The sequence below is a fragment of the Anas acuta genome, chromosome 17 (assembly GCF_963932015.1).
Source record: "Anas acuta chromosome 17, bAnaAcu1.1, whole genome shotgun sequence".
Taxonomy (NCBI): Eukaryota; Metazoa; Chordata; class Aves; order Anseriformes; family Anatidae; genus Anas; species Anas acuta.
The window spans coordinates 1,916,603-1,940,150 of record NC_088995.1 but is presented as its reverse complement, the minus strand read 5'-3'; the positions used below and the strand labels follow the sequence as shown (position 1 = coordinate 1,940,150).

At 37.1% G+C, this 23,548-nt stretch overlaps 1 protein-coding gene across 4 annotated transcripts in view; it reads right to left on the bottom strand.

Moving 5' to 3' along the window:
- The window catches only part of HECTD4 (HECT domain E3 ubiquitin protein ligase 4), a 70,443-nt gene that overhangs the window by 41,675 nt on the left and 5,220 nt on the right, over nt 1-23,548 (bottom strand). For 2 of the 4 annotated variants that reach the window (XM_068701382.1, XM_068701384.1), the window contains exons 2-17: nt 17,556-18,073; nt 14,864-14,953; nt 14,377-14,507; nt 11,953-12,061; nt 11,182-11,320; nt 10,117-10,287; nt 8,388-8,580; nt 6,917-7,078; nt 6,708-6,821; nt 6,119-6,259; nt 5,518-5,750; nt 5,009-5,154; nt 3,357-3,427; nt 2,606-2,711; nt 1,852-1,972; nt 785-913 (exon numbers count right to left, since the gene is read on the bottom strand). In XM_068701382.1, the coding sequence (XP_068557483.1) occupies nt 785-913; nt 1,852-1,972; nt 2,606-2,711; nt 3,357-3,427; nt 5,009-5,154; nt 5,518-5,750; nt 6,119-6,259; nt 6,708-6,821; nt 6,917-7,078; nt 8,388-8,580; nt 10,117-10,287; nt 11,182-11,320; nt 11,953-12,061; nt 14,377-14,507; nt 14,864-14,953; nt 17,556-18,073 (2,574 nt within the window). The remainder of the gene's footprint in view (nt 1-784; nt 914-1,851; nt 1,973-2,605; nt 2,712-3,356; nt 3,428-5,008; nt 5,155-5,517; nt 5,751-6,118; nt 6,260-6,707; nt 6,822-6,916; nt 7,079-8,387; nt 8,581-10,116; nt 10,288-11,181; nt 11,321-11,952; nt 12,062-14,376; nt 14,508-14,863; nt 14,954-17,555; nt 18,074-23,548) is intronic. The other 2 variants (XM_068701383.1, XM_068701385.1) reach the window with 1 other exon arrangement.

Here is a 23,548-nt window from a genome sequence, read left to right as displayed (position 1 = left end):
AATGAGCCCAAACAAATAACTTTCAACTGCTATGAATTACAAAAACACAGTCTCAAAGAGTAGCAAGACAAAACCAGCTCAACAAACAATACCAAAAATTCAGAAGTCAATGCTTTTACAGAGGAATTACTGTTACAAAAACCACTATAAGACAGTCTGCACAATAGGACAAACCTGGCTTCTGTGAGTTCAAGACTATTCCAGCAGTAATATGAAACGGCAGTATTTTAACAAACCGTATATCAAAGAAACCAAACCTTGTCTTCTAACAGTCTCTTTGCCACAAACACTGATGGATGATGGTTTACATAGAGACAAAACATGGTTCTGCATAAACTTTACAATTAAAATTATGAAAAAGTCAGAAGCCAGGTAAGGGAAGCAAGAAAACCCTTTTAAACGTAAACCTGAAAAATACTTCTTCAAGTTGCATAATGATGATGGGGAGAAAGCAAGATGTGTGGGTAACATGTTTAGAAATGATTCCTGGCATATGAATTTCCTGACTAGCACATATCTATTAAAATGCATTTTTAACCTAATGATACATAAATTAAGGAAATGAAGTATTTGCTCTCACTAGCATTACAGAGCTCAAGCTGGAATTTCAAACATAGAACTGCAGGCCTTAGCTGAAGAACAGGAAAAAAAATGCCTACAGTAATTTAACTATACCAAGAGTAAAAGAAATGACAAAACAGCTTAGGAATGCATAACAGAAACAAGAGGTGTCAGAGGAACATTGACTGTAGAGAGCCATGCTGGAATAAAACTTGGTGTTTACCTGTACCTTCAATGTCTCTCCCTGCAAGGAGCTGTCACTGTCATCATTTTCATCAGGTTTAATCAAAATAGTGTTACTGAGGAGGTGGTTCTGTACAGCCATCAGATACCGCAAGCATGAAGATGCAGCCTTTAACATAAATAAGTACACTGTACATTATCTAAACACTTTAATTGATCTTGATGCAGGCAATCCTTTTACTTAGAAATAGGAAAGAGGAAAAAAAAAGGATAGGAAAAGGACAAGCAAAACCAAAATGCTATTTCCTTTGCACAGTTGTTTTTCTGCTGATTTACAACAAGCTTTTTAATTCATATGAAATAAAATAAACTAGCTGCAAAATATTGAACGTTGTGAGATAGCATGCAAAGCATATAAAGGATTAACATTGTAGTTAAATACATAGTATTAGTAGTAATGCTAATTAGTAGTAATACATAGTGTCATTATAGTTATACTCAAGTACCATAACTTCAATGCTACTATACAGCTAAATTTTGTTCACATTGCTGAGGGTGATGGTTCCTTGCTACTACTCTTCCCAACCTGCTGCTGTATAGGCCATGACTTCTTGTCCCACCCCAAATTTGATTGCAAGCTCCCTTGGCTTTGCAAGCAACCAAATCAGGGAGCTGATCCCCCTGAAAATATGTATGTATAGTATGCATTAAAAAAATAAATCAACTTCCATTCATTTTTCACCTATAAAATAAAAGTCTTTCTGCTTGCGTGAACCATTATTCAAAACAACAGAATTTATTTTCAAGTTGTGAAGCTTTGAAGATTGAGAGACAAAATTTCTTTAAACTGAGAAAGCTACTGAAGCAACAGGAAAACATGCCCATACGTAAACCAGTTTTAGCATTACTGAACAATTTACTTTGCCATAAGAAATGGTTTCTTCCTTCTCTGCATAGGATAAACAAAATACATTCTTAAACCGTGTTTGTTAAGACACATAACTATGAAAGTTACACCTTTATATACTCAGTAAAGATGATGGATTTGAGGAGGAAAAGAAGCCAAGTGCGATTTTTTATTTTTAAATCAAAACACATCTTACTTACAGGCACAGTTGAAAGAAGCCTTTGAAAATCATCTTTAGATACAGTTTGGCACTTGGTGATTAAGACACAAGATTCTCGGACAACAATCTTGAGAATGTAGTGCAACAGCTCATCATTTAGTCTTTAAAAATGCAGGAAAGATGCAAAAATATTAATAAGCTGATCATTGTATATTTTCTATAGCTCATTTCAAAAGTCTCTGGAATCCTGATCATAAATCATGTTAAACTAAAAAAGACATCTGTTCAATTTCAGAGATTCAGACACAAAGGAAACCAAGCCCAAAACGCTTAATGCCAATGTAAAAGAACATTATCGACTCTGCCCTGCACTGTTACAATTACAATTACACTGTCAACAATTCCTATAAAAGACTTGTCCCAACTTGAGGTACTAGAGGTTGAGAGTTTTACTGCTGAAAAGTGACCTAACAGTGATATGGAAAGCAGTACCATGATGTCGTTCTTATGAATTATCACCTACATTTACTACATGCATGGTAAACATCAAGGAATCCAAACCTAGGTTCACACACGGAAGTTTCCAAAGTTTACCCTAAAACCTCAAACCTCTCTCTCTCTCGTTCTAATGAACTCCTACCCACTACAGACACAAAGATAGTATTTGAGGTCACGCTGCTCTTAAGATAACAAGCAAATTCAGCAGAATTTTATTCCTAGTTTATCTAAAACAAGTAACAAAAACATACAGTGTATAAAACAAGGGGGGAAGGAAGCATATTGTTTCATTTTACCTATAATGATCATCATCTTCACTTCCAAATCTGTTGTTCTGAAGCTGTTCAGCTAAATTAGTCAGGATAACATCGCGAAGTTGAGAGAGACCACTATTTCTCTCTCCTAAAACAGAATGCAGAAAACTTTTGCAGAACAGAACTTTACAGAGTTTATTTATTTCTATTTCCTCAAATATCATGCTGAATGCATGCTTCTTCTCAGAAATAGCTCTCTTTACAGTGTAACCCAATCCCCTGTTGATATTATAGACTATTAAAGCTTACTGTGCATAGTACTATTTTAAATCCCAAAGATGTTGATGCCTGAACGTGTTGCTATGAGGTAACAAATTACCACACATTAACTGCTTCTGTGTCCAGACAACCATTTCACAATGAACATAAGCAGATTCTTACTCTTTTCACTGAGGACTAAAATTACTTCTGGTTACTGTAGAATTGCCAGGTATCATTAACTGCTAACCAGGTGTTCTAAAATATAAGCTAGGCCAGAAAAATCATTAATACTGACAGAAGAAAGCTTTAATCCTTTTAAATTTCAAAGAGCTTCCTTGCATGAGAAATTTCACTTCCTACAACTAACATGCACTTGTCCATGTAGCCATTTAAAAGGCAGCTTCAGGTTTTGAAGCTTTCCACAATTTTTTCAAGGACAGGCTGGATTTACGGATTGTACTCAATATTCTGGACTGGCCTTCCTCCAAAGGAGAAGGATTTTCATACTTTATTTTCAATTAGAAATTCTCACCTTCAGTTAAGACCAATTTCAATAAATTATTGATTTCTGCTTCTCCAGGATACAGGATATTTAAACCAGAGCTAAAGAAAAAACAAAAGTAAGTAGTATTATTTAATGTACCTAAGAGTGAACAAGACCTCAGACTTGTGCAAATAGCATCACAGACTCCCAGCTCAGTATCTGCTGTACCATTTAGAATTACTAGGCAACAGCTTCTTCCAGCTTAGAAATACATGAAGTGTCATGAAATAAGCACCTGCTTTCTCTCAGAAATTCTGGTAATCAACTATGTTTTATTGTTTAGGTCCAAAAGCTTCTCCAAGAGCTAATTGCTTCCTTCTGAGAAACTCCACATTAATAATTTGTCTATATGACAGCACAAACATTTTTCAATGAACAGAGATGTCAGAAAAAATGGATGCTGGCTTAGAAAGTGAGTCAAACAACTCTGGTGATGGGACAAGAGAGCAATAGAAAATACAACAACCAGTAATAAGGAAGTCACTACTGTTAAGTTTTACATAAGGAGCCAGTCTTTAGGTGTAAGTTTAAATGAAAACTAAGCAGAAAATCCTAGATCTAGCACCTCAGGAACAACACAGCTGTGTTTGAATGCTCTTTGGGGAGATGTTTTACCCCTCTCACTTGTGATGAATTACCACATCAAGGTAGAAAAATCACAGCTTATCTGGAGTACTTTGCAGCAGTCTGAAGTGTTGAAACTATTATGCAGGCTTTCTTCTTTCTACAATTTCCCCCTTTCCCCACACCCTTTTAAAAGTATTTCTTTTATAGAGAAGGAAACTGGTATTCTTTTCAGCTTCGTACTGAGAGTAAAAGTTATTGCAGCTCTCCACCCTCTGGCTCATGCTGACCAATTTGTGATTCAAACACCAGGAAGAGTTATCATGCACTGCAAACTATGTATGAGATTTCTATTGGTATCTGAATCCCACAGTCAGAAGACAGGAGGAAGATAGATATTACCTACTCCACACTTCTGATTTTGTATCAGTCAGTCTTTGGAAGATACAGGATTAACCAACAAAAATGCAGCTGCTGTCCATACAGCTGATGCAATATACTTCCCACACCCAAAAAGGAAGACCCTAAAAAAAGCTACATAATGATACCAAAGATGTACTATTATTCTTCTTCACTCATTCACATAGTTGCATAAAGCCACAGAAATTTGGAATGCCATGATTCATACCCCAGGGAAGAAAAAAAAAACAGAACTCAAGCAGGTTAATATTCAGAAGATTTAGTTCTTGACCTCTGGTCAGCTTCCCACTTGAAAACAGATTATATTCGTGCTTGGGACATTTGAAATACCAACCCCTGTCCTTGAGATTTACATTATCTCATTTTCGTGATATACAATCACAATTTTTACTGGTTTTGAATAAGCATTGAAAAAAAGCATTCTAAAGATATTCAACAAAAAGGAACAAATTAAAAGAAGTATGTCAAGAAAGTAATTGATCTCTTATTTGACTGTCATCAGTGCAAACATACTGCATTTGCCTTCTTCCACAAATATAGACTGAAATAATTTTAATCACACTGAATTAATCTAAATTTTATTATATAAAAAATATAACCACTGATTACAACTTGAAAGTTTATCTGTTGTAATACTATTTGACAAAAATATTTACCTAATAGCTAGGCAAACCTCCTTCTGAATTTCAGAGCAAATCTGGTCTCTCGGTGCCATCAACAACTGCCAAAGTAAAAGGCCCGACCTTCTAACAATATCTCTGTTTCTTTCAGTTTGGGGGCTGAAGAAGAATTTAAAAACCACCTAAGAAAAATTAAACACATTAGTAAAAACCATGCAAACAGCATTCAAGTTCTCATTTTCTGTAGTTTCCCAAACTATTTGCCTAGGTCACTAAAAATCTCAGTCAGAAATGTAATTTTGATTCCCAAAACTCAGTACTTTAGCAACCAGACAAACTATTTTTCTTCTTCCGTTTCCTGGCAGAAGAAAGAAATTAAGAAGTAAATATGTAACTTAGCTGTATTCCACCTTTAACTGTAAACTTGGCAGTTATGTTTAAACTAGCACTCTCTGGGGGGTGTTTAAGATAATACAAAGCGACTGCTAGGTTAATCTACGTTAAATTGGATGCAATTGGATGGGGTTGGGGAGATGTTCTCGTACCTGAAAGACAACAAGGATGCAGCGAATTATACAAGTATCTCCATTCACCATAGCTTTCTCCATAATGTCACAGATACTGCTGAGATGATGTGCTTCGATTGGATGCTGCTTCCCCAAAAAGTTTGTTATGGGGAGATTGTTGCTGGCTGCAAGCAGGTTGAGTTGGTGGATACACATGGCACCAACATGGTGCAGTAATTGGTTAATAACCTCATTTGTGGTTGTTGCATCCCCTAGAAGAAGAAAAGCAGTTTAAAAACCGTCTACAAACAGGCTATAGGATTAGAATTTGCTTCTAAAATGCGTTATATCATCCTCATCTCTAACTTCAGGACTCCCACCCACATTATAAACAAAAGAAAATTACATGCATCATTTTTTAATGTGCCAAAGGCAACAATAATCTGGAAACTTCCAAACTTTTTTTTTTTTTTTAAAGTTTATTAAAGCAATGACCAAGGAACAGTGATCAAGGAAATTTGCAAGGTTAAGACCAATTTTTAATAGACATTCTCAGAAGGTAGTTTCTGTATATTTATTCTACGATAATCACGTTTCACTTCCACTTTACACAGAATGCTGACTTGTACGTTTGCCTCACCTTTGGGCTCTGTAATGATATGGCTAACTCCCAGCCTCTGACAGACACAGTGGAATGCCTGGTTCCCAGGATTACACCACTGATCGATGTAATCATTAGAGCACGTCCATATCATGTTATTCATAGTATCATAACAGGCACCTATGGAAAATATTTTGCACAGCAAACTTCAGAATATAAAAAAATACTGAAGTATTTTTATAGCAGATATAAATCTAATTAATAAGCTTTAAAAATTCTGTGTCACAATAATTTAATAATAATGCATCAGAATGAAAAACATTGGAACAAAACAAAGGGAAATCTTAAGAAAGAAATGAAGTAAATACACATCCTTTTTTCTTGTACCTGCTTAAGATTCTTTTCTGCTACAGTTAACATTTTTCTGGAGATTGTATGCAGCTGAAACTGCAAAGCAAAACACTGGAAATTTCCTCAGGGAATTCTGAACTTTCAAAAACGTGAAGTTTACAAAATTTTACTACAGTCACAAAACCTTGCCCTCTGCAAAATCTATTACTGTAAATTGAAATCCAACTAGCTTAAGGATTGGATATGTCTAGTTCCTAAAAACAGATCATCTTCTTACCAAGTCCTGGTACTAGAGCACCACGTCCAAGCGAACTTCCTGCAGCATCAATGAGATCTGCTCGGCTTGTGAACTGCCCGTCTGAGATATTGAACACCAAGCTCGATGCAAGAACTACACAGAAAAAAGTCTCCAATAAATTTCTGAGAAGTTTATTGCATTTCGGAAAAGCAAGGACTTAAAGTCTGACATAAACGTATCTGACTTACTTTTTAAAGATGACAAAGCACTCGTTCCTCCAAAGAGTGAACGTGTTGCAGAACTGCCTGATCCACCTGGGGGTGGGACCAACATCACCAAGTATGTTCCACATGTGTATATTGGAGTCTTTCTCAACATCTTCAGTGGCAGCCCACAGCTAGTGTTAGCAGCTGAAATATCAAACAAAAATAAATGTCTTCATAATCCGAAAAACTTACAATAACAGGCAGCAAACAAGGAAGATTTATATTTGGAGTTCTAAATAAAAAAAAAATAAATGGAAATTCACATAAACTGTATTTTGCAGCATTCAGAAGATGAGTGTAGGGGTGGCCTCATAATCCCACACAACAGTGTCAATCCCAAGAAGGATACAAACAATTTCACAGGTTATTTAACTAAAGAGAACAACTTAAAAATTAATAAAGGTAACAACCCCTTGTTTGCAAGCCAGGAAAATTATGAGGCTAAAACACAAGTTTAAACAAAATTGTTTTTAAGACTTATGTGGTGATAAACATACTGAAAGCAGTTTTAGAGCTTTTTCTAGAGTTTTTCTAAACATAAAGAGACAATTTAAGATACACTACGCATTTACTATTTTAAGTTCTCCTGCTCAACATGAAATGTATAGTCATAACGATCTAGCTCCTGCCACAGCTGATCCACACTTTTCAGAGCACTGACTAAAGAAGTGGCCAAGAATAACTGCTGATTCTTCTTCTGCACCATGCTAGTTAACTAGTGAAATACAGTCTTGATATTATCTCTTCAAGCTAACTCTCTGCCAATTTCCCTGTAAGAATATATAATTTCCTGTAGAGGTATTTTCATTAAAATCAATTAACATTGTTTAAAATTGAAGAAAGTAAACTCATTTAGTTTCAGACGTATGTGTGAATGAAAGAGGAAGAGAAGGAGCTAAGGAGAAACTGAATAAAATCTTAGAGCTCCAGATCATCCTGAAAGCTAGCACTGTTCATCCATGATTCCCTAATTAACTTGGGTAGTTTCAACAGGTCTGTATTTTAATTGAAAAAGCAAAGCTACCTCTAATTTATAACAGTCAACTTGCTTATGAAGAAAGTTTCATTTTCTAAACTGCAGTCCATTTATATACATCAATTCAAAGCTCAGCTGAAATGGCAACACAGAAGTGCAATTACCAATCTGATCAAGCATAAATCCGTCCTATAACTGAATAGGCCACCAAAAAGGAAGCTACGTATACAAGCATTTCCTCCAGTTCTTTGTTCTTAAACTTTTCCCACAGTCAGTGATTAATTTAGCAAAGGAACCTGTAATTCAAACATTAACCAAATACTGCATATGTATTTCTAATACTTATCATGGAAAGAAATGCACTTTTTTTGTTGTTGTTTTTCTAACATGTCCTGAGAGATTAGTAATTACTAGAACAGATTATATGTTAAGAAACAAAATATGAAAAATTACTGAGCCAGTAAAATCTCTTCTGACCTGCTTGGTCCTCTTTCAAAGTATTGGAGATGGTAGAGCCAGTGAGAGCAGCCAATGTTGCTGATGGGGAAGCTCTGTATCTAGATAGCCTACTGAGAAGCATCTCATTTATACTCTTTGCAGATTCACCCTCTTTTCTCATTAATATAATGCGTTCTTGTAGAGGATTTGCTATACATATGCCATTTTCTACCTATTAAATAGAGAAAAGAAAAAATACTTGTAGACATTGAAGTAGGAATGTAGACAATGTAGATGCTGAAGTGGGAACAGCCTAAAGGTGTGCCTGGGGTGTTTTAGGTTGGATATTAGGAAGAACTTCTTTACCGAGAGGGTTGTGAGGCATTGGAATGGGCTGCCCAGGGAAGTGGTGGAGTCACCATCCCTGGAGATCTTTAAAAAAAGTTTAGATTTAGAGCTTAGTGATACGGTTTAGTGGAGGACTTGTTAGTGTTAGGTCAGAGGTTGGACTTGATGATCTTCCAACCTAGACAATTTTATGATTCTGTGAAGTCTGTAGACCAATTAACAATGAATAATTGAACAATAAACCAGAACAATATTGTGTATTGGGTAGGAACACAAACCTTCGTGTCAAATTTATTGGGGGGAAAAAATGTGTTATGAAAACTACACAGATGTATATTTCATTGGTGACTTCATGATTCAGAAGAATATCTTCCACTTGTTCTGCTCTTGAAGACAGAGCTACTTGCCATAGTTTTAAGTTTATTTATTGAACTTTAAAAATATTTAAAGTCTCTGTAAGCTTAATGTTGTTTCACTGGCAAGTTTTTGTGAAGAGAGGCCTTAAATCATTTACCAGCCAAGAAGTGTAAGTGATGATTTTCTTACACCACATCTCTTAATGAAGAGATGATCTGATTCGTGGCATTAGATATTTTCCATGAACTTAGATATTCCATGAAATTAGATATTTTCCATTGTGCTCTTTCATTGTGCACTTTCAGCTTACCCCACTATGTACAGCAGCTGTGCAACCATGACTGAGCACAAGTACAGATATTGCTCCCAAAGTACTCCATCATAGCTAAGGCCCTGTGTAATTCTAATTTTCAATACTAGATGTTTGTGAATTACTCCAAGCTCTTCTGTTTAAATAAATCTTTAGACTGAGGTGATTCATTGTCAAATTAAAATACACACAGAAGTGTATGTAGATGTATACATACACATACCTACATACATATGAGCATATACATATGAGCTGTTGAGAGAAAAGTGTTCAAACTATTGAAACATTTCTCCAGGCTTATTCTGCATTTGGTTTTACAGTAGAATCAGTGACTGCCATACAATGTAAAAACATTTCAGGTTGTAAAATGCAGAGTAGACAAAACAATTGTACTTTAACTCATAGGAACTGACTAGCTTTTAACACAATGAAGCAGATCCACAGTAAACAGCGCTTTAAATCTTAGTATACTGAGTTACTGTCTCAGCATAAAACTTAATTACTAATTATAATAAAGTATGTTTTACATTACAAGACAATTCATATTGTGAGTGTGATAGTCGTATGCCCTCTGAAGATAGAGCTGAACAATACACCTTCTGTTCTGTTATTTCGTAAACACATTACAAAGAGCTATTCAAATTACATATCAATATCCAGACCTGTTGTGTTTATTTGAAAATACTGATATTTAATTAAGCAGTAGTCACGCTACCAACTTTAGGGTCGCAGAAGACAACTAAACTTGCTTACTATAAGTTCAAAAACGTCCATAAAGACCGAGTGGCCTTTCGGTGTTTTTTCATTGAGGCTTGCAGGAGACCAAATCCAGTAGAAGTATGTACCATCTGAAGAAAGATGCACGGTAGTCATAGTACTGCCAACTGGAAAGTGATTTACTGGCATTGGGATTATTTGACATACCTACAAAACAGAAAGAGCACCTTAATAGTTCTGATTTTGAAGTCTGTTCTCCTGAATATGAGCAGCATACTTAGATACATAAGATCAAATGAAGTTAGTCCACGAGAGGCTTTTTAATGGACATAACATTACATGAATTTGTTTTGAAGAGCTACTGTGCAACATTTGCCAAATTGATCTATTGCATACAAAACAGCTCGCACACCTAAACATCTGACATACCTAAAAATAAAAGGATTAGCTCTTTTCACTCAAATGACTGAAAGCATAGTCACAGTACCAAAAGGAAAACACTCATACTAAAAATTTGTCTACTTTCTGTGACTTCTCTGAATCATTACTTGAAGCTTTGGAAGAGGATGGGAATCCAAACAATTTCAGGAAATACACTGGACATGAATATGCGTATCCATCCTTAAAACCCCCATAACAGGGAAAAACAAAAAAAGCAAACTACAAAGTAAAACGCTATCAATTTTAAAAAGGATGACAGTTGTTTGTCTACAAAACACAATTAAATCAGAAACAAAACCTGAATAACGGCTGTTCAGGAAGAATACGTTTTCAGTTGAAGTCAATTTTTGCTATTGTTTTATAATATGATCATACTATATTCTCTCTTACAATACTACCATAACATAATACAGCTAATGTCTATGTGCATACATGTATATGCATATACATACACACATGCATAAAGAAAGTAGCATCTTTAGTATAACTTAAAACTTCTACAAGGCAGTTTTTTAACTGGGGTTTACAAAAGGCAGTTTCACAAAGTAGAAAGGAGAAACTTCAAGCACAACACTACTTAAGAGTTAGAAGTGACTGTGATAACTTAAGAATGTTTTCGTACACTAACTCTGCAACGAACATACTAGCTGTTCCTTTTACCTGAAGGGTATGCTGATCCACAACCTGGAAAAGGGAGTGAGGCTTATTATCAAAAGAGACGGGCCGATGAAGAAGTTTGTTGTTGCCAAAAGCAACCCACCCAGTCTCCAGCTCCTCGTTACGGCAGTACACAAAACCACTGACAAAAAAAGCAGTACATTAAAACTCTTTATAACTCTGCAGGTTTGTTTGCTCATTCTTCTAAGAAGAATTCACAACCACATTCTTGAACTTGGACTGAACTTAAATTCAAGTCAATTTAGGTCAGCAATTTCTGTTGCAAAGGTTTTAAGCATAAGAAGCCTCATGACTTCTAAGCAATAAAGGAGGTACAGTTAGTCAAATCTGCACTAATAATTTATACAGTCAATTACATAATTAGAAAACACACTTACAAATCCAGCAATCTTACAGCTATACATAAAAACAGTCTGCAGCATCTCTCTCAGCAAAAAATAAACCGACTTAATCTACATTCAAAAATAAAGATTTGAAATCCCAGCTATTCTGCTACTATACTTCTTTGCAGAAGGCTAGACTACGTGGCCTCCAGAGGTCCCTTTCAACCTACATTATTCTATGATTCTAGAGAAAATACTCAAGACGACTTTCAGATAAGACCAAAACATTCAAATAACTCTTAATGAAAGCATGTAATATACTCTAATCTTGTTACTCTTAACATCTGAGAAAGGTTTACTAAAATAAGAATTTACTTTTTTTCCAAGCAGATCTGCAGACTAGCAAATATTCAACTATGCTGTCACTTACCGCAAAGTACCATGTAATCCAGATCCCAATTTGCTTATTCCTCTGCCCACTGAATTAGTTGTATAAAGATAGAGTCCATCTGCTGCAAGACAGCGTCCTAAGTCTGCATCTGAATCAGGAAGAAAGAATAGAGCAGAGACCTTTGATGTAACACAAAACTAGAAATTCTCCATGGTCATTACACTTCTGCTGTAGCTACAAGAGCAACTGAAAACCAACAGATGCCCAAGACAGGCCAAAACTGACTAGTCAGAACCATTTTTATTTTAAATTGAATTTATTATTCAGTGTTCTAAGAGATAACATAACCTAGTCAAAACTTACTCTTTTTACTGCAGCTTCTTTACCTTTCATTCAACATTTAAAGTGCTGTCTGGATTGCACACAACTTGCACAAACACTGTAAGGCTAAGTTAAATTTCCAAGTGTTGCCAAATAAAAGGAATTGGGTACTAGTCACTCAACTTCCCTTCTGAGACAATAAATGACAGTAGTTCATTTGAATCATGGAAAAAACAGTGCATCATCTATTTCTGAATAATTTTCTTTTCTTGTGTTGTACTCTCATTTCACTGTTAACAACCAGTCTTCTGGTATTACTGAAATATATAACATTTATATATTGATTTATATATAAACGAGATATATTTTTATGTGTATATATATGTATTTAACAGAAGCTTGGGCCATAAGTTTAAACTGGCTCTTCTGCACACTATTCAAAACCGTAAGTACTGTAGGAACCAGACTAGCATACCCAACTATAAACAGGAACACAGGACCAAGCAACAGAACTCATGTCAAGTGGAAAATTCCTTTACCTAAATATGAAACAATTTAGGCATTTGCTATTAAAATGCTTTCAAAATGACACAAAGGAGCAGAAGATCATTCTCTTCTGGTTTTGCAACAGGTATTGTTCAGAACCCAGAACTAGAAGCAAGATAAAATAGAAAGAAGATTTATGACTACACAAGCTCAGGACAACCGCCGCTGCTCTAACATACTGTTTGCGTGGAAGAAGTAATTTAATCTTGAGCCTTGATCTAATTTCTCGTGCAACACCATGCTTCTTCTACAGCAACCCCTTCCACCTCTGAACTTTGCTAAATTGAAACAAAACGTATTTCTACCACAGCTCTGTCACTCACAGAGTAGTAATTATTAACAATCAAGAACAGACAGACAGGACAAAGCCTTGTAACAGGGCTGTCAATAAACCATTTCAGCCAACCTACTGAAGTTCACATAATACAAACGGTCATCTAGGGGAAGAAAAAAATATCTAGTCACTCTTGCAGCAAGAGAACTTCAAGATATGGATGTTTTCATTGAATTTGCAGATAGCCTAAAATGCCTACTCAGATTTGTAATTTCCTACAGCTTGCATTAAACTTAATGAGATGTCATCAGAGCTTGACCTAATATTTCAAAAGCTTCATGAAGTCTCTTATTTATTGCAAAAATAGTAAGCAGGCAAAACAGAAAAAACTGAGAATTAATTCAGGGAAAGAAATGCAAAGGAAAACATTAAAAATAACAATATAAGACCAATTCAACAGAAACAAAGGGGAACAGGGAAAGGGGGGAAAGAACAATGATCTTGTACTTCTAAAAATAAACATGCTTTGCCAGCGATAGCTATTGGATAGAGTGATACTGCACAGGACAAATAAATTACACGTCCTGAAAGACTAATGAGTGGATAATATCCGTAAATCAGTTTGACCTCTCTGCAAAATTCCCACTGAAGTCAGAGAGGGTCACCACAGCTACAGCTTTTGAAGCTTTGCTCCAACCTGACTACTGGACAATTCAAAAGGGGAGCTGATCTTCAGCAATGAAAAAGTAACACTTTTCGGAACCCTAAGAGCTTGTATTTGAAAAAAATGATAAGCTACACTAACGTAACTAATGTTAATACACCAGACTTAGGATTTACCCTCTTCATTTTAATATGAAACTATAAAAAGGATACTTTTTTCTATCTGAAAAAAATCATTTGTAAATCAATTTACAAAAAGTTATTTACATATCTAGCTAGATTAGCTTAATAAGAATGGGTATGACACGCCAAGCAAAGTACACCACTTAGTATGCCTGAAACATTAGGTCCATGTTTTCAAAACTTCAGTGTTGTCATAGTCCGTATATTCAAAAAAGTGCCCAAGCCACTGCTGCTCTCCCCCTCTCATTAAATCTCAGGCTTCAGGACACTCTTGTGATGTCCAGTTCTCACTCCCGAGGGCCTTTTTAAGCCCTTCAGCTTCCAGTTATTTGACACATTCTGTAGTTGCTTTAATGTGACTTCCAGCAGAAAAGGAGAATTCCTTTTCAATTCTTAAGCCTTACATTATTATTAATTATCAACATAAAGTATTTTTGTCCTCCTCTGCTGATACTGACAAACACGAAATAATTTACCTTTATTTTCACCGCTGGAACTAGTGTTAGCATCTGGTGCAGGTAACATGTCTTCGAAGCCCCAAGACACTATATGCTTTCCTCCAAGCAAACAAGAGGGTGATCCAGGTCCCCCCTCCAAAAGCAACAACCTTAAAGCACAAAAATATAATTTGCACAAAGAACAGTGACGGCAAAAAGTACCCACATCAGAAGTTAAGATTATTTAAAAAACAACTTTTTTTTTTTTAAGACGTAATTTTTCCTCTGTCAGAGTTCAAAAGATGCTTAAAAGAATCATCAATATTTCATTAGAAAAATAGTGGATCCTTTTAGTTTTTACTTCCTAATGTTTTCCTTCTGCAACTGAGTAAACTTCAATCTTTCCTAGAGCTTTCAAAAACCCTAAAGCCTTTTAATCACTTTTAAAGACATTAATCCGTAAATGCATTTACACGTTTTCAGAGCTGGTGCAAAAGTGCTACAATTAGAAAAAGTCACTACCAACCTGTATAATACATCAGCCACAGGCAAGGATCCTAGATCAGTCTGTTTCTGTAATAGATGCACTGTATGAACAAAGGTTTTCAGCGACCCTCTAAAAGGATAAGAAAAACATGAATAAAAGATGTCTGTTGAAGCAAGACTGAATGCACACAGACAACAGCATCTATGCAGAATATAATATCCAGCATCATAAAGAGAGAATATCCGAGATATTTCATCAAGATTCTTTTCTAATTTGCATTTCTTTTCTGGATGATTTTCATCCTTTTGTGGAGGAAGTGAAAAGAGGAAGAGAGGGTATCATAAAGGCAGCATGCTGGCAAACCGCCCCTCTGAGTCACCCTGGCTTTTTGGAAGAGGATGAAGCCCCATGCAGGTAGGGAGAGCAGCAGCTGTGTCATAAACAACTTGTGCAGTAAAAGCAACCTAGGCACATGATAGAAGGCCTCAGGTTTGCATCTACTACAGCTACTTTCAATATTTCTTGTAGCTGATTAACTGCTTTCAGATCTTCTGACCTGATCTGTGGGTCTTCCCGGGGGCTGAGCCAGAAATATTAATAAGAGCTGCTGCTGACACACTCTGAGATGGCTTTCTTGAATAAAACAGAAAATACCAAACTAATCAGTTTATTATTGAGAGTCCAATTACTTTGCTTCCAAACACAAAGTTGGAAGCTTTTCCCCTTCCGAAAAGATAGATTTAAATGTATACAAGGACTAGATACTTGAGAAAACAAACCTAAACCGAACTAGAAGTCATTTCTGATCCTGCTGCTAAAAAATGTGCTGCTTTAAAATTTTACTGTGGTATTTACAAACGTAGTTTGTAACTCTTAACTGTAGTGTTTGCTCATTCATAACATTAATTTTTTTGGGGGGAGGGGGAAACTTATGGAATCTGTATGTTAACATAAAGGAAAACACTGCATTTCTGTAGAAATAAAGAGATACAGAGGGGTTTAAAAATATGTTCTACAGTTTCTACTTGAAAGATCAACGTTAGGAAGAAGTTAGATTTTCTGAAAGAAGTGGTTGGCTGAATTTCCAGGCACAATCACCTAGCTAAATACAAGGTTCTCAACTGCGCCTTGGATATAATAGTTGGTTATGAATTGATTTCTCCAGAAGCACAACTGATAAATTGAAGAGATCCCTACCAAGCACTCTGCTGAGCTCAGCCTTTTGCTTTCTGCCACACATGGTCAGCCTTGGCTCTTCAACTCTAACTGCCATTGTCTCCTCCTGCACCTCCAAAAATGTGTTTTCCCCACTTTCATCTTCAGCCTAATGCTTTCACTGATAAAACTCAGCTTGAAGAAAATGGCACTGAATACTTCAAAGCACCTTATTCATTATTTAAATCAATATTCATCCTGTTTTATTTTTAGTAATATGAAGCACCCAAAATTGCAACTAGGAATCTCAATCATCTCATTTTGAAGGCTTATCCTTTACAAAAAGTACCCAACACACAACATGCACATTTAAAGGAAAAATGCAGGGCTTTCACAGGTAACAAAGCACGTTAGGATGTTTCAACTCTAAGCAACACAAGGCAGATTTGCAAGGAAATACAAGATCATCTTTCATTTAAAAGCTGCATCTGAAATGTAGGTCTTTTACAGAGTCACCCAGAACACAACAGGCCATAGCTTCTGAAAACCCATGTCTAGGAGAAGAAAAAAAAAAAAAAGATCCTGTTTTACCAAATCCAAACCCAACTTATTTATCTGAGCTACATTCAAGTGCTTCGCTTTTCAGGTAAGGTAGCTGCCAGTGCTCAAGTGTTTGCCACATGCAGTAGATTTCTTTGACTTTGCTAGAACAAGTACAATAGAAACTATTTTTCATTGGAAGAAATGCTTTTTAAAGTAAATTGTGACAACTCCTGAGAACTTCAACATCTTAAAGCAGAGTTAAACTTGACAGAGAAGGATGCAATCTAAGCAATATTAAACATTAAGGCCAAGATCTGCAAAAGGCAGCTCGTGACTGCAGACCCACCTTCACATGGCTAGATTTTGTGGTCCTATCTGTTTCCCCAGGCCCCATCCCCTAAAACCAGAAGGATCTAGAAGGATGTCAATAACGTCAATAAACCGTTTCGATCAACCTATATTAAAAGCTGTAATGGCGATTTTGTCCTAGATTGCCTGATGCTGTGCTAAACCCATACAGGACACAGGACAGTTCAACCTACGTTAGCTGAACTCACTGGCAACCAAATAAAAAATGCCTCTATGTTTCAGAGGGCAACAGTGAAATCTGAAATGAATTGTCCTGCATCTTGGCAGCGATGCTTTCTACTTCTTCATGTGAAGAAAGATGCATTAAGCTACAGGACTAATGGGCAGTGCAAAGGGAAAAGAGAGTCAACTTCCCTCCATGATAAAAAACATTTGGAACCATTCCTAGAAGAGATCGTTGAAGTAGAAGCAGCAATATGCACAAGAGACATTTCTAACCTAGATCCTTCTGTTTTTGCATATGCTAAAAACACACAAAAATAAATGCTTAGCTTACCAGTTTTACCCTTTCCAAACAAGTATTTAAATATTAGAGAGAAAAACACTAACATAAACCAAAAAAGAACGTCAACAGTGCAGTCACATCATTTTTGATTCCCACCTTGAAATACAAACACTTCCTATCCACATCAACCACAACTACATCTCAATCCAGTTTCCTTACCTTGCACAAGCCAAGGCAACTAGGGCAGCAGCAGCATTTTCTTTTTGCTTATATGGAATCTGATGGCCCGAAGCAGACGTTTCTTCCAGCCAGGAGCACAGCAGAGACTCTATCCCATTGAGACAGTCAGCTGGTTCCTTAGTCAAGCTCAAAGGCTGGCAGTCTCGAAGGCAATTCAATAGCACCTCAGCGGTTATGTTACAGAGGGAAGGGTCTGTTCTACTTTGAGACTGAATGAGGGGAAAGACCAGGAGAAGCCCCATCCGGGAAGTGAAGGGCGCCTGCTCGGGCTGTTGTAACAAGCCTTGACGCTTGAGCAAGGCCAGTGCTTCTTCGTCCCCCGAGCTCTCCCGGTCGTGCTGCTCCTCCAAGGCCAGCTGGCGCTGGGCGTTCCAGAGTCCGCGCAGGGCGTTCAGCCGGTACTCCAGCAGGCGAGCGTAAGCATTGCTCTGGTTCCCACACACGGAGCGCAACCGCTCAGCCAGCTCGGTCGGGTTCTTGGTCTCAAACGTCAGGATCTGGAAGGAGGGAAAACATTGGTATTTAGGCAGGTTCTCTAAGGAAAAAAAAAAAAAATTAACATGCCTTTAGTATATCTAGACAAGCTGTCCGCTACAAGAGACCGTGGGATTTTAATTTATTTAAAATTTAAGAAATCTGGGCCATTATAAAAGTTAAATATATAAATAATATATAAATAATAAATATAAATCAAATAATAAATATAAATAAAAAGAACTGGTGAATGGTGGGCAGTCTGTTACTGTTGAGTCAGCACTGCAACAGAAGCCTGGGATTGAGGTTTTTAAGCTTTCAAACATGGTGCTGAAACAACAACAATACAGCTTTTAAAAAGAAAAACACATTAAATATCTTAAAATCTCCACTGTGACAAGGTTTTGAGATGATTTTGCGAGGAAATTCAAAGACTGAGCGGTGATAAGTTTAGAACCCCTCTATGAAAAATAGTAGGTGAAGGTATTTTGTAATAGGAATCTGTATGTTCTAGTTCTAGAGCTTTTCAAACCAAAACACCATCTGTTCTGTAAAACAAATTAACAGTCTAGTTACATGCTCTCCCTATCCTGTTTTTTCCCTCCCCAATCAGATCATATTGCACTCAGCTATCTTCTTCAAAATATTTCCAGTTGCTGCCATAGTTTAAAAACCCGAAAGCCTCACCATCATTTCAGACAGAAAAAAGGAGGTCTTTTTGGCACTTCTAAGCAAAATTGGATACAAAGCTGCAACAGAGAATAAGTAAACGGTGACAAAACCATATTTATGGGTTAGTATCCAGCCTGGTACTTGAGGAACTCACAATTTGGGGTGATTTACAGACAAATTCTTCTTACAGAATATAACAGTTGAGATCAGCAAAGTCACTTTAGCTCTGGCAACCTCAAGGAAAGCAACGAGCTCCCTGTTTCCTGATACTTTGGATCCAGCATCCAAAGGGCTCCTGCCTGCATGCCTCGCTGCCCTCAGCCACCCCAAACACACTTCTCAGCCCCCCTGCACGCTCTCAGCCTTTCCTTCCCTCCCGCTTTTTACACATTAAAGGAAGGAAAATGTGATAGATGAAGAAGTGCAGTGGGTAACTTCCTGCAGTTTTTATTATTATAGGCAGCAGTCATACAGAATATGAAATAGATGTTTGCCTAATTGTAGAATTTGGAACAGCTTGATAAAATGCTTCAGGACAAATCACATCTGCCATTTCTACAAACACCCTTGCTAAAGTCAATTAAACAGCTTTTCAGTGCAGCCCAAACACTTTCCATTGGAGTCATGAGAAGTTCACTTTAAAGTGCAATTCACATAATAATTACATTTGAATAGACATTAGGATTGAGCTTCTGAAAACTCCAGAATCTTCTTATTAATTTCTTCAAAGAGATTAAGAATACTAATCCCTAAATGATATATATTTTAAATAACTGCCTCCTGTTAATATGTATGTTCTATTGTCTCAAAAATAAGCTTAATTGTTTTCTATTATAGATGCAATTGCATTCTAAAATGGTTTAAACCATTTTAGAGCGGGCCCTCAGCTAAGCAATAACAAGCTGCGGCAGAGAAGGGAAGAACCAGTATTTTCAACTTGAGTGAAATGCTGAAGGAGAGAAGTTTATGGTCCTTAGCTGACCTTAGGTGGGCACAACTTTTTTTTTTTTTTTCTTTTAAGTCCCTCTGTTTCACTGCATTAATTCATGAACTTCGTGCAACCCCGTTTGGACTTTGAGCCAAATCTGTGCCTAGCATGTAATAATAAACAGAGGGTTTAAATATTCAAACACTCAGACGTGCTAGAATTGACTTATTTCAGCCAAATTGCAAAGTCAACCAAAGAGAGAGTTCCAGCTGGAACTCAGAAACGTTTTTCAGTTTCCTCTAAGTTACCAACGTTACATTTTGATAGGTTCTCTTCAATAAAACTGTAACCAAACTGTTAGGAAAGTTATGCATTTGGGATATTAACCCTGAAATTTTGTCACTTCCTCGTGTCCAGCTGAAGGCACACTTAGGAGAAGTGGTCATCCTGGGTTCCACTCTTACTTCTCATGTCCCACGGTTTAGCAGAGTCTTCATCGTATTGACTAGAGGTAAATCCTCAGAGACATCCCCAAAAAGAGCTTCAAGACTAAAATTTTCACAGTGACTGGCTCCGACCAACAATTTGGGAACTTTCAGGGTTCAGAGGTACACACCAGGGAACCATCCCACTTCTCTCTGGGTATCCAAACACCCCTCTTCCTGACCTGACACTGACAGAGCTTCAGCTGCTCTGCGCTGTCTGTAAGGCTTCCTTTTGCACAGTCTGAAGGCTTCACAAGGGAACCACAGCCCTTACTGAGGTTTTCTCAGCACACTGACCAGTTTCTCACATCTTCAGGCAAAGCTCCTTATCTTGAAGCCTATCTGAAGTCAGAGCAGGTTAAAGTAAAATGCAAGAAAAAAAAAATATCACAAATTCCAGAGCAGACAATGCAACTACCAGTGCTTACAGAAGACAGATGAAAAAAGGAAGTAGTATAAATTATTTTAGAATAGATTTTCTTGAATTCATTCAGAAAGGTCTCTCCCTTCCTTTACCCAGCTGATTCACTGCAGCTCTCCCTAGCACGTGGCTCCCAGAGGCTGCCATTCTAAATACTCCTAGCCCCAGGCTGCACCACTAAAGAGGGTTTCTTCTGGCTATGAAACCTGGCGTACTCTGCCAAACCTCCCTTTTACCCACCGCCCAGCAAAATTAATCCTTCTCCCCCAGATTAGTTTATTCTTTTCCTATCCAGAGATGATCTGAACATTCTCATTGTTAAAAGAGGCAGAAATCCATTTCCCTGCGGATGCACACGGCTGTTACCCAAGCCGTCCTCCCTGACACTCCACTGAACAGCAATTACTCATCCAACAAGGGGCAAAATCCCCTTCCCTGCCTCTTGGGTGCCTCAATGCTTACACCTGAGTTCGGGCTCTGATTTTGGACTGATTTCCAGCATCCTTTTATTAGGGCTGTTTGGGCACCTTGGCTCTGCATTTACCTTTGCGACACTTGGGGAGATCTCAGAAGCAACCAGAACCAAACACCAGCACAGCACAAGCAGTCACCTGAAGCAGTAAATCAGTCACCTCGCAGCACCGCTCGTTTCTGAGTAACCAGGCATAAACCGAATCTAAAAGCTTGTAAAGGAGGGAACAAATTGCTTCATTTCACTATAAAACAAGTTACCCAAGTACCTACATCTCAAAAGGCAGCCTCTAACAGAAATAGCAGCTCAGCAGTAACACCATCGCACTGGCATAAAAAAAAAAAAAGGAAAGAATCATACATATGTGCAAAGGAAGAACACTAAATAAAATGTGAACAGACAGATTATATTCAGAATTAGCAAATGAGGGAAGAAAACTCAGAAGACAAATAGCCAAGCTGCAAAAATAATACACATTATCATGCTAAGGAAATGAGAACCCAAAAAAGCAAAGATGCTGTTTAGCAGTTAGTACACCGTAGTCATTTACGAAAGACAAATACAAAGAGAATTGTGGAAAATAAATTTAAGATCTGTCTACCTTAAGTACATTGGTAGAGTTAAAATAGTTCAATTTCTGCTTTTAGAGAAGACAAATTCACATTTTCCATAGGAACAATCAATAATATTAAGCAAACAAAAGAAACTGCACTATAATAGAAATGGAAAGTTTTATAGAATAGCTTCTGGTGAACAAAAAATAAACCACCACACTCAAAACGTCAATTACTTCACAAACATTCAATAACCAAGGCACTAGAATTAGGGGAGGAAATAAAACATCATTTCTCAAGAGGATCTTTGTCTAAATCTGATTTTGTAAGTAGGGTAAACATCACATTGATTATTTTTGCAAATAAGAATTCTATTCTTCAGTCACTTTGAAAACACAGTGACTACCCTGTGACTGTAATCATCGCATTTTCCAACTTTAAGCCTACTTTATTCAGAAAATTACCTTTGAAAAGTTTTGATTTTCAAAGGCTCAGGCTTAATAGCCTGAAGTCACATGTAATTAAACACCGTGTTAATAAAAACTTGCTTGTCACTACTTTTACAGTACCTTGTCCTTAAATATTATTTCTTTATTCAATATTTAAAATCAATTTTAATAAATATTTTAACATGAAAATGAATGACCAAAGAGTTCATTGACACCTTCAACATCGAGAGGCACAAGATCGATCTAATTCTGGATGACCAGCTATGGGGTGGCTGTCATCTGTCCTGCTGTACCCAATTTTTGTCCCATATCACCCAGGAAAAGACTTTAATCAGACTTCTTCCCATTAAACATTTTTTTGTCGGTGCTGTTCCAGAACGCGGTCAGCAGCACTCATAACTGTTAGGGTGAAGAGCTTCTCTACCAACAGCGAGCACGGGACACGCTACAATTAAGACACACTAATCTACATGAAGAGCTTTAGCCTGAGGTTTTATGACCACATTAAGTAAATTTAGAAGTGAGCTGCCACTAAAACGCTGCTTTTTCCTCGAGCTATGATTTCTGTCCCCTCATGCTGGCCCTGGTGCTGGCAGTAGCGCTGTGCCTTCCCAACCAGCCCCCCTCCCCTACTGTTTTTGTTTTGTTTGATTATTTTATTTTCTCTTTTTAAGCTAGATTTTTTGGCTTAGTCCAGTTACCAGGTGTGGAACAGGAGGCAGAATGGAAAGAAGTAGAATGGAAGTGGAAGAAGAAAATGCCTGGCCAATGACAGATGTGAACATGGACTTTTTTAAAAAAAAATTAGTCTCATGCTGAATAAGCTGCTTTCATTTGGTGTTAAGTCTCTTACATATGGAATTGATGCACAATGAGGCTGCTCACAAAGGTGTACTTTCTCCTCAAGTTATAAGAGCTTTCACTTGCAATACATCTCTAAAACAGCATTTAATTATTTCTCTATGTAATTAAATTGGCTGGACTTTGCACATAAAGAGAGCAACACTCTGAAAATGGTGGTACATTTACCAGTATCATTTACATCCATAATACCCCCCGAGCATTAAATACACATTATCCCAGTCTCACAAAAAGGGGAACAAACCATAGAGAAAGGTGGAAACAACCCCAAAATCGTAAGGTATCTTTAACAGAGGCATAATAAGAGTTAAGTGCAATACTTCCAGCACCATGCTGCAGCAATAAGGTCACTTCTTGTGCACCACAGCATTAACATACAGGGAGCACCACATGCTTACTTGGTTCTTTTGACCCTAGAAATAAAATCATAGAGGGAAGACTGAATTCCAAGATTTACAGAATGTTCTATACAAGAAATACCAGAATCAACAGCTTTAAGATAACCTGGAAATTGAAATACACATCAAAATGTGAACTGCTTCTATAAACAACATTGTATACATACTTTTAGTCCTCCACTTTCTGTTGTTCTGCAGGGTAACAGCATTTCTGCTCACAGCAGTTTCTGGAGACACACAGTGGGAAGCTGTCTTCCT